Here is a 12,315-nt window from a genome sequence, read left to right as displayed (position 1 = left end):
CAGAAAGAGGAGGTCATTCGTAGGTCAAAACTTTTTATTCAATTTTGAATTTACCAGGAGTATTTGTCACAATGCCTGTTATTCTAGATCAGATTCATTATGAAGTGCAAAAACACAGTGTGTGTGTGTGTGTGTGTGTGTGTGTGTGTGTGTGTGTGTGTGTGTACATGTGTGTGTACATGTGTGTTAGTGTTTTACATCATCAGATTGTCTGTTTGTCCTTTGGATAATGACTAATAACCACTTTCACCTCGAACAGGTGGGGACTTGATGAAAAAGGTAAGACTTCTGCCCTTTACTCAAAACACAACCTGTCTTGTGACTGCATTGCATTCTGGTCTATTGAGGCTACCACTGATGGAGAAAGAGGTGTGTCTCTGAGGATTTCCTTTTGTATAATGATGAACATTATAATATAAACAGTATAGGAAGAATACTTGATTCTGATGGACTTTTACTGAAACCTGCCAGTGATGCTGACAACTGAAACTTTGTCTCCTACAAATATTTTGACAGGATGTCACAACATCAGGATCACGCGATGTAAAATCTTACATACAGCTGTTAAATTATTTAAAACGACACACATACAGTATATTATTCTGCAGGGGCAGAATTATTTGAACATGCAATCTTGATTATATTCTATTCTAAACATATTGTGTAAAAACCATTAAGCTGCAAAATAAATAATGAATAGATTACTATAATAATGCCTTTACAAGCCCTATCAGTTATAATTATAACTAATACAGTGAGATCAGTTTTCCCCTTTTTTGTCTGGTATTTAGTTTAAATATTTTCTTTATTTGAAGGAAATATTTGGAGCACTTAATACAGTTTAATTATCATGAAACAAGGTTACATTTTTGTTTCAATGTGTTGGACAGAGCAACACATGTCCTGAGGAAACCCTCCTCCTTAAGGAACAGACAATGAAACCAAATGACAAATCAATTATGAATATATCAGTAAATAAACATAACATGAAAATAAACACTTTCTTGTGGGTGTAAGTAGACAATAATAAATCTTAAGGAGCAGGCTTACAATTATACTGTAATAAACGGATGTACTAATAAAGACAGGACAACACTAATATTTGATCATAAATACCATGTGAAATAATAATTGATGACAGCAATTATCAGCTTCATGTATTAGTTAATCCCTCTGTCATGCACCCCCATGATAATCACATGCCTTCTCTCCCCTGGACTGATCATAAACCTGAGGCTGTTTCAGGGCCCTTCGGTGCAGTTTTGGCAACTTTTAGGTACTTTTTCTTTAAGAAATGTGTTGGACTTTGGCGCGGGAAGATTTCCTCCACATATTATGAAAGTAGAGTGAGAGATTGCGTGGATTGGCAATGGCTTATTAGAACACTAATAGCAAGAAAACGCGCTGAGATTGTTCCTTAAATATCCCACCGGAGTGGATAAAATGAGGAGTGAAATGCACACTTCCAACAGCTTTCACACCTCTCACACGTTGATCTGCTCAAATTACCGCTTATTATTTTTATTTTATACTTTATTACTTTTCCTGTCACTACTACAGTCATCAACTCGACAATTAATCACCTGTCAATTCACTGATATCAGAGTTAGGTTTAGTAAACATTTACATTAACAGGTAAGTTTAATAAAGCTATTCAGTAATGGTTTTCCCAAGTTTTGGAGATATTCCATCAAAAGAAGTACAGGCTATCAAACGGTGTGGCGTTAATATCCTTCAAAAGTGTATTATATACGTTGCTATACTGTATTTTCCCACGGAGATTTAGACCTACAGCAGTAGAGAAATATTTCAACTTGTGTTTATTTGTTTATTTATATGTTTATTCCTCATTTATATCGGTTTGAATTTGATGTTCCCAACTTCTAGTGCGCTGCACGCACAGTACCTCTGTGGGCACCTTGTGTCGCCTTTTGTGCATGTGATAGGCTACACATGAATCACATGCCCGTCAGACCCCCCTCTCAGACGGCCCGATTTGGTGACACTCGGGGGTTTTGTCAGGGAAGGAGGCAGACAGGCAGGGATTGCGTTTAAACAGCTAAGTGCTTTCTTGGTACCCCGTGGCACGGAAACACCCTCGGATCGCAGAGGGCGAATTTAGAAACACTTTAGAGGTGGTTTACCACACATGCGAGCGAGAGCTGGTCTTGTAAGTGCACATCCAGACCACTCCTCGTTCATTTAATGCAGATATATTTTTTTTCTGATAGGGATAATGCATTCATACAAGTTTCAATTACACTTCATTAATCTCATATCTTTTTTTGGCTTCCCAGAGTTGTGACTGAAATACACTTTTGGGCAGATTCTATGAATTAACAACAATTCAACGAATAAACATTTGGGGTTACTGTGTCGACAGAGTTTATAACAAACAAAACTGACTATTTGAATTGACAAATCTTTTGGTGTTTGTGCATTCACCACATCGACAGTCCAGGCAGTCAGACTTGCCTGTTATTATATAATACACACCTCTTTCATGGAGCACGTGCTTTTTAAAAAGAGGTTTTCAGTTGAGACTGAAATTGTTTTTGACAGCTAAATGCATGAAGTATCATGTCCCATTAAATACAAAATACAAACGATGCTTCGAACTGGTTATCTAGTTATTGATTATTAATATAATATTATATTATATTATATATATATATTGTCCCCAAGGTCAAATTTGTCTCTGCAGCCATGCAGGTAAAATAAGGTACAGAACATGATGTAGACTTGAACGTCACGAAACATAAAAATACATAAAACATATATTACACAATAATTAAAGACAAATGCTTAAAAAACAATAACAACAAAAGTCTAAGTTGTTGCAACAAGTTTTCTCTTTGGCTACGTTTACACTGATAACTTTATTCTAATCAAAAACGAGGGAATTAATGCATGTAAAGAGAGAATGAAGAGTGTTTGTATTTAACTTTTCTCTCTAAATTAAGTTTTTTCATCAGACTATATTTTACCCACAAATTAAAAAGCGAAATATGATGAATATAAAGTGTATTGTGATGATCCTGCAGACTCGTCTGCCATTTCAAACAGTGAAGTGATAAATCTAATTATAATCACAGAATCTGTGTAAACAGAAATGACAGAAAATGTTTGTGTTTTTAACTCAGAGTTTTCTTATTATTTTACAATATAATATATAAAAAATTGATTATTTTATATGTGAACTAGCAGGCTAAAGTTTGGAGCTTTGTGCCAGGGTAATAAGTCAGATACAAGATAAAGGCTACTCGATACTGAACTTTATACTAAAAGTTGGTTATTTTAAGGAAATTTAGTTGTTAATTCCCGGTTGTGTTGTGTCACCTTCAGCTGTAACAGCTTTTATCTTTAATGGGCCAGAAAGTGTTTTTTTGTTAATTGTGAGACAAGTTCACCGCTAGATGGCGCTCGTCAGATGAGAACCTCCAAAAAAGTTACTGGAGGGCCACAGAGCACCTGAATCAGTGTGAAATAAAGTCATATAGATTTTTATTGTATTTCTAAATATGTTTTCAGCCCAACTGCATTCATGAAAATTGACTGATAACTTCTATTTTTATGGCAGAAAAGGTGAAAAGTAAAATGTTCATAAGTTTGTTTATTTTTAATAATTTGATTAAACTCGGCAGATGTTATATATTTGTAATATATTTGCAATATATTTAGTAAACTTGCTTGCTTTTTTGATTGTTCTTTGCAGACACGTAGGACCAGGTCTGCTGTTAAATCCTGAAATATTTTCAGATGAATCTCACAAACAGTCACATTTGAAGGCAAATCTAATCCGAATCTAATAACACACGAATATAACATGTTATGTGCGAACTTCACGTTTTATTTAGGCTGCATTTTAATCCACAATCCAGACAGTTCTGCAGTAGATATATTATATATTATCATAGTTTTTAACAGGCCCAAACACACTGACACAAACTGAAAATTAACACTTTCTTAACACTTTTCTTTTATGTGATTTGTTTAAAAAATTCTAATTTTAAAATTTTTGGTTTATTAAACACAAAGAGACGTAATAATTCTGTCATCCGGACTCAAATAAATAAAATAATATTAAAAAATATATATACACACACACACACCCCACACACACACAGCACCGTGCTCCAGACGCGCGGCAGAGGCCTTATATCTGGGGCTTGCATGCTCTGCGTGACCCGTGACTGATTCGAGTTAACAGCTGACTCTTTTCCATTACAAATGGCTCGCGGATAATCTAGATAACTACCAGATCACGCAAACTGAGCTGCCTGAATATGGTGCGCACTTCATAAGGTATTCATATTGTCTTTTTTAGTCAATTTATACCACAACTTTTTTTTTTTTTAAATCACAAGGATTGTTTCTACAAATTAAAAATCTAAATGTGTATTTACTTCCTTAATATATAAAACTAATAACTAAGCCTAAACAAATCAAAATATCTTCTTCGATGTTAGGATTGACCATACCAGTGATTAGACTTTCTTAAAGCTCTTTTTTAACTTCCAAAAACCTATTTTTGCGCAAAATACTGGGGCGGAATAAAAGCTTCAGATTAGTCATATGGGGACTATAGGCCACCATGAATGACCACTAAGAAGTATGTTGGCCACACCAAACTTTTTTTAAAAAACCACTCACAGTTAATTTTCAAAGACCTTTTTGTTATTTATTTTTTTCTCTCTCTTTTCATTTGCTCGGTGACGTTTCCTCACCATGTGATCAGGGCGGTGGTATAAATAACAAGCGAAGATCCGCCCCCTCTGTGATTCAGATTTGGCCCTTTTGCAGGTTTACCGGCACATTTCTCAGCCTGGCATCGACTGGACCGTTCGTTAGTCGGCAATATAAAAAAAAAACCCTGAAAACATATGGAAATAGCGAGTAAAAAGGGGGACATCTCTCACCGGCGCCGACACGTGCTCCTCTCCTCTCCCCCTCCTCATATGAGTTTTTGAAGAGGGAGGGCAGGGCAGCTTGCGCGTCTCATCGTCTTCCTCATCTGGCGTCGGAGGGCACAGCCGTGTGTGAGCCATGACTCTGAGCTCAGAGATGTCGGATGCCTCCATCCTTTCGGAAGAGACCGACATAGACGTGGTCGGCGAGGGGGAGGATGGGGACAACCAGACGCGCTCCTACGTGGACGAGGTGGCGCAGATGCACGACGGCATCCTCCTGGCCGGCTCTCCTCCTCCGTGCCTGGACAGCTCCACCTCCACAAGGGATACCTACAAGCCGGCGGGCAAGAACACCCTGGTGAAGCCCCCTTATTCCTACATCGCCTTAATCACCATGGCCATCCTGCAGAGCCCCAAAAAGAGGCTCACTCTCAGCGAGATCTGCGACTTCATCAGCAACCGCTTCCCGTACTACAGGGAGAAGTTCCCGGCCTGGCAGAACTCCATCAGACACAACTTATCCCTCAATGACTGCTTCGTCAAGATACCGAGGGAGCCCGGGAACCCCGGCAAGGGCAACTACTGGACCTTGGACCCGGAATCGGCTGATATGTTTGACAACGGGAGCTTTCTGAGGCGGAGGAAACGCTTCAAGCGGCAGCAGGCGCAGGACTTGCTGCGGGAACACAACACTTTTATCCCCGCGGCTGCTGCGTACGGGTACGGACCGTACGGCTGCGGAGGATACGGCATCCAGCTCCAGTCCTACCACACACACTCTGCGCTTTTTGCTTTCCAGCAGCAGCAGCAGCAGCAGCAGCAGCAGCACTCCAGGCATTCACATTCACACACGGGAACCATTATCCCCGCACCGTCTTTGATGCCCACCACCACGGACTTAGCCAGGAGTAGGTTTTATCCCCAGCTCAGCTCCAGTCTGGGTTCAGCCAGCGTGCAGGCTGCGGTCCCGGTGCAGAAGTCCAGCTCTCCGGCGCAGCGGTCTCCCTTCTCCATAGAGAGTATCATCGGAGGGTCGCTGAGCCCCTCCAGGACTTCTCCGGTCGTTGTCCCGATCTTACCGTCCTCTCTGGGGCCTCCGGCGGCCAGCCAGCCGCAGACCGTCCATCCCGGAGCAGTTTTACACCCGGTTGAAAACTTTCCAAACAGAGTTGTCAGCGGCACTAGTGGCTGTTAAATGTCTTATCTACAAACTTTCCAAGAAACTAAAAAAAAAAGAAACAGCAACAAAAACAAATAACGCCCCTCTTTGAAGGTAGGATTATTTTTGTATGTTTATTTGATAGCACGCAGCTGAATGATGGACATAAAAAAACACTATTTGTGCCTATATTCATGCTGTTTAAAAAAAAAAGATATATTTATGTTCATTTTTTCGGTGTGAATCAGGCTTTTGACCACGAACTTTCCTTGTATTTCCCATGAAGTGATTCGTTTCAGTCACAGTTTAGGGCGTCTCAGGATAACTTATGGACAGGTTATAAAAATGATCACATGTTTAAAATAGGCTAATAATGTATTTGTGTCAAACACATGTTTTTTTTTTTTTATTATTAGTTTTGGCAAATCAAAAACATTTTTTTAAAGGTTTTGATTTGAACTTTGTATTAAAAAACACAGAGAGAAAAGTCAAACATTTATAATATGCAGTGTGTGTTTATTTCAGTAATAAAACATTGTACATTTTTTGGCAAGTATTGTGTAATTGAAGTGTGATATTTTTACACAGTTTGTTTTTCAACAAGAATAAATTTCGTTTTGCAAAAAAAAAATATAATTTGTTTGTTTGGAAATAAATTTAATAAATAAAACTTAAGCCTGCTGGGCTCAGTGCTACTCCAGAGTTGAACTTAGGCTGAATAATGTTGCCAAGACCTTAAGTTGAAGTGTTTATGATTTTATTAGGTTGTTATTGTGTTATTAATCAGCTGATACAGTAACAACAATCCAAATAGAGGGAGGACCTGTATGGCTTTGAGGGGGGGGGGGGGGGGGGGGGAAGAAAAAAAAAGTGTGTCACCCATTTCAGAAAGCCTGTGTGTGTGTGTGCGCGCGCGTCATGGGGCATAAAAGATGAAATCTATGCACAGTATTTGGTTTACAAATGTCTATACAGGACGATCAGGCTGTTTGTTCAGATGTGGCACGCTCTAATGTCAGTGCTGGTACGCTTTGGAACATGCGCACAAGAGGCCTGCGTGTGCATCTGACCTCTCTCACACTCATCCTCGTAATTACGGTGAGCGGACAGGAAGGTGTCGGCGGGGTGAGACAGGGGCTGTATTTTGCCTGCTTCAGGTCGGTGATTACACCGGCGCTGATGTCGACAGCCGACCAGCTCTCGAGAAAACACCCCTCGTCCAATATTTCATTATCTGCTCAGTTTTCCCTGCGAGAAAAAAGGAAAAAAAAAAAATGAAATGTGGCTCCTGAAGTCTGGCTGTGCTGTGCCACGGGGCCAGCAGGGCTCATGAGACTGGGATGCGTAATGGAGGTTAAAACCATCTTAATCCACTCACCATTTTTTTAGTGTTTACTCACCTTTATTCTGGCCTTTATTCTTCCCACATAGAAAAGAGGATGTTGTTGTAAAAAAAAATGCAAGTAGCTGCTGACACAAAAAGCCAAATAGGTTTCTATTTTTACGCAGACGCACTGAGAAATGTGCAGATAATTAGACACCAAAGAGGAGCTCTAGTAAATAATATTTTTCAAGCTATTGACAAAAACACATTTCAGCCTGAGGCTCAAAAGCTGCAAACAGCACCTGTGTGTGTTACCGTGATGCATGATGTGAGAGACCACTTGGTTTTCATTTTTTATGAGCTCTGTATGCAGTAGTCTATACTGTGCAGTCACGCTGCTTCCGTGACTGGATGTGTGCGCCCGTCCACTGCGTGTGTCTGCCTCCCCTGATTCAAAGCAACGCGTGTAGTAGATGGCTAAATTGGTGCAGCGCTTAGAGTCAGTTCACTAGGCCACGGAAGGACAGCTATTGCGTGATGATGTAACACGCAACGAGAGAGGGAAAGAGAGAGAGAGACAGGCACACACACACATACGCACACACACACACACACACACACACACACACACACACACACACACACACACACACACACATACACACTGACTGAGAGGGAGAGCAGCAGCAGGGAAGGAGGTCAGTTGTACTGTATGGACTTGTTGACAAACAGAGAGGGAGGCTAAACGAGGAGAAGGCAAGAATAGAAGAGGAAATAAAGAGAGAGAGACACCTTGTTTAGTCTCGCGGGATTTTTATAATGCTGCACTATTACAATATCAATCCTACAGGGACTTACATTGTGTTTAAGGTTAATAGGAGTTGTATATTTATTGTAGAGTATTTTTATGGTATCTATAATAGGCTACACAATGTAATACACCAATAGGGGGTATAATAGGAGATGTCTTATATTCAATATTGAATGCAAATCTTCTCATAGCCTGTACGTTATGTTTTTTTATGGCTTGCTGTATCTCTGAAATATTTCCATCAGGCCTATCTGTCTGTAATATCTATGGTCTTGTGATGTAGGCCAACTCTATAGAGACATTTAGAGTCAATTAGCTGTCTTTAACTATTGTCTCTGCGTAACTGCTCTGGTAATAGTCGATTTGATCAATAAAAAAAAGAAACTAGCTAATCATTTGGGGTTGTTATTGCTTAGATAGGCCTTACGCATGTATCCAGACTGCGCACTGTAAGCTTGAGATCATTTGCAAGATAATCTTCACTGCGTTCATGTTAGACACTCAAACACACTGAAAAGATTAACAATCAACTTATCTTCTTTATGCCTCCCAGGTCCTGTGTAATTGTGCCAGGCCTATATGGTGGGATATAGGATAGGCTTTGTAGGCTAAATTATTATTATTTATTTTTTCACGTGACTCTCTGACGCTGTCATTTTGGCCAAGACTCTCTTGTAAAATATATAATTTATTTTCAAGAGAATTTCTGGTTGAATAAAGTTTTTTTTTAAAGACGCAAGTCAATAATTAAATAAATACCTATCTATCTATCTATCTATCTATCTATCTATCTATCTATCTATCTATCTATCTATCTATCTATACTCGCACTGGTTTGATAGATGGAAGATGCACGTTGTAGGATATTAAAAAAATAGATAAATCTACACGGTTGTCCGTCAGAGATTCTGTATGTTTCAGGATGTTGATGCCTTTGACCCGTGTGATAACCAGACTAACAAATAACATAAATCTGTTTTACTTGTGTGGCTCAACTTCCCTGCTGACGGCCGTCCATCTTTCACCAAAACGGTTCTCTTAGATTTTCCTTCAGAAACACTCGAATACTCTGCCTACTCACATTATTATTATATAGAAATAATGAATAATTAAACAGACTGATCAAACAAAATACGAAAATACCTTTAAAAAAGTCATAAAAGTCATTAAAAGTAGAACAGGCAATGTTTTTAAGGGTATGTCTGGAGTGATCAAATAACTCAGATTTTAGTTCATTGATAGTTTGGTCATAGGCTGTGTTAACAACAGTAGAATATAGGTGCTCCTGTAGTTTTTTTTTTGTTTGTTTTTTTTTTAAAAAGGAGCTTTTCATGAAATGTCACGGATCATGTGGGCATCAGCCTCCTTGAGCATGACTGAAGCTCAGTTAGCAGTTTATCCTGCTGGGTCACAGGTCATGAGGAGAGGGGATAAAGCACAACACTCAGCACATAAAAGACACTGGGCTTTGGGTAAATGTGTGAGAGTTTTTAAGACTGTGACAATAATCTATATATATATATATATATATATATATATATATATTAGAAAGAGCTATACTTTGGGGTGTTCAGTCTAAACAGGACATTTTGACCACCTTTAGACACTCTTATTCTTGATATAGCCTCACTGAATAAATAAGTCACAGACTGACCTCATCAGCTAGCAACACAAAAGTGTTTTGAGGAGTGCTACCAATAATCCTGGGAATAAATGTGATAGTTATATTGTTTGGATTTGAATTTAAACAGTAAAATAAAATATAAAAAAGACTTGTATGGAAAATAAGTTTTATAAATATTTTCTGACTTCAAATATGTTCAGTTTTTGAAAAGGGAAAAACATATTTTGTGACCTTTACATAGCATTAAGTTACATTAATATTTGATGTAATGTGTAATGTTTTGATGAGCTACAGCATCAGCACACAACTTATTTATGAGGCCACGCTGTCAAATTTAAGATCTCTGTTCCCCCCCCCCCTCCAATGAGAAACATTTTATAAGGTAATAAAATGAAAAAACACTTTTTCAAAAAAATATAAACAGCAGCACTTTTTAAATCCTCACTAATAAATAATAAATGCAGATGACCTGTAGTATTGTTGAAGCTTTTTTAAAATTTTGTCTCAATGAAACAGTTTAAGAAATAGTGTGATAGTAAAAATGTTGTGTTTCTGGCCTCATAGTGTCTCTGTACACTGTTCAATTATTTATAGCCCCAGATGCACTGCATGAAGTGTAACAGGAAGTCCTCGGTAAGGTGAACCGAGCTATTTATATGGTGTATATAATAATTTTAATAATACGAAAATCATGATGATAATAACAGCAATCACCATCATCAACATGATAATATTTATTCATAGCACAAATTAAACTAATTTAATGCAGCATTTTTTACATCATAAAAGATAAATAAATAATTATAAATTTTGGCATAAACTTTTTAAATTCAAACACCAATGAAAACATCAAGAAATAAATAATTAAAGATAGATATCTTAAAGGATCCCATGGGTAAGAGCAAATTTGAAATGATGTTTTTGTGGATCTTTATGTTTTATTGGCAAAAGTTTTGACACATTTATAATATATTTAGGTATTTTGAAGTTACTTATTACTTTTAATATAAAAGCTCTACTGGGCAGGAATGTACTGTTATCCATTCATGTTTGAAACCCATTAAAAATAAAAAACTGAAAAAAAAAGTTCAAAGTGAATTTTACGCATCTATTAATTCATTAATTTTATTTATTTAGCACAGAGACACTACACATTTAATCTCTGTTGTCCCTTGCACCAGCTGATTTAAATTAGAAGCAAAAATACTCTACATAAACATTAAAATATAAAATATATGGAAAAGACAGTAGAGGAGGAGAAAACTAAGAAAAAGAGAGCAATTGGAAAACAGGGAGAGCACAAGGAATGGAATTTAAAAAAGACTAAAAAAGAGTGAATACCTCCCAGGGAGGTGCAGAATCTCTCCATCTGCTATTCAGTGTATGGAACAGTCGCTACACTTATCCCCTCTCTCTAAAAGGAGCTCCGCTTTCCACCCCATTAAAAAGTTTGGGAACTAATGCCACCCCTGAATACTACCCTAATTAGAGGCTGCTCAGAATTGCAAGGACCTGCTACACAAGAGTGGCTTTGGGATAGATTCTCTGCTTTTTCCCTTTTGTGATCCCATCGTTTTGCTCTTTCTTTTTCTGACCCATTACATCTTTCTTTCTTTCTTTCTTTCTTTCTTTCTTTCTTTCTTTCTTTCTTTCTTTCTTTCTTTCTTTCTTTCTTTCTTCTTGCTAACAAAAAGCAGAGCCAGCTTTCATCATTTTTTAGCACTTTTTGATCCAGTGTTACAGACACAGAGAGATGATGAAAGTGCCTGTCTTTTTTTTTTTTTTTTTTTTGTATTGAATATCTAAGCGTATAGTGTGGCAGTTGTCTCCTTCAGAGAGCAGTGATGAGTACACATGATGAGCCTCACAGTTACAGTAACATCTGTAGAGATGCATGAAGTGCTGTTTGACAGAGGAATTAAAGACGCTGGCTCCAGGCCACCTCACTCCAGACAGGCCAAGGAGAAACACTAGGCTTTCACCACTTCATGAAGTGTAAGCTTACGCGTCCTTGCACATAATTTATTTAGCAGAAGACTTTCAGGGGTGTTTTTATTTGTTCTACATCTTGCCTGTCTCACCTCAGTGTGAACCCACAGATCCCGGATCTGCTGCAGAATTATGTTGCTGCCTCTCACTGCATTTTTCACTTTTTTAGCCCTGCACGTGTTTGCTTTGGCATGCTATCCGCTCATACAAACAACTGGGGCCCGTAGCTTATCCATCACGCTTGTGCAGAATGTGATGATAAAGTAACAGGCGGTTTGAAACAAACCATTTGTTACAGCAGAATTTATTATTCTGTCCACTTGAAACAAAGTACAGAGGTTACCTAGACATCTCCTACTTAGGTTACAACAATAAATAGAACAAAAATTGGCTGTGCATAGCTAGCTAGCTACAGCATCTAAGCCATTTGGAAAGTCCCAAATCCTGGTCACTGCAAAGACTTTTGACTCCAGCAGCTGTGTGATGTCACTGCAACAT

The 12,315-nt window shown here is 38.3% G+C and overlaps 1 protein-coding gene across 1 annotated transcript; it reads left to right on the top strand.

Moving 5' to 3' along the window:
- The first annotated feature begins 4,384 nt into the window (after window positions 1-4,384).
- Window positions 4,385-6,481, top strand: foxd1 (forkhead box D1). Its single transcript, XM_044333955.1, has one exon. The coding sequence runs from the start codon at window positions 5,047-5,049 to the stop codon at window positions 6,103-6,105; it is 1,059 nt and encodes a 352-aa protein (XP_044189890.1). The 5' UTR covers window positions 4,385-5,046; the 3' UTR covers window positions 6,106-6,481.
- The last annotated feature ends 5,834 nt before the right edge of the window (window positions 6,482-12,315 follow it).

This window comes from Thunnus albacares, chromosome 18 (assembly GCF_914725855.1).
Source record: "Thunnus albacares chromosome 18, fThuAlb1.1, whole genome shotgun sequence".
NCBI lineage: Eukaryota > Metazoa > Chordata > Actinopteri > Scombriformes > Scombridae > Thunnus > Thunnus albacares.
This window is presented reverse-complemented; position numbering and strand designations above follow the sequence as displayed.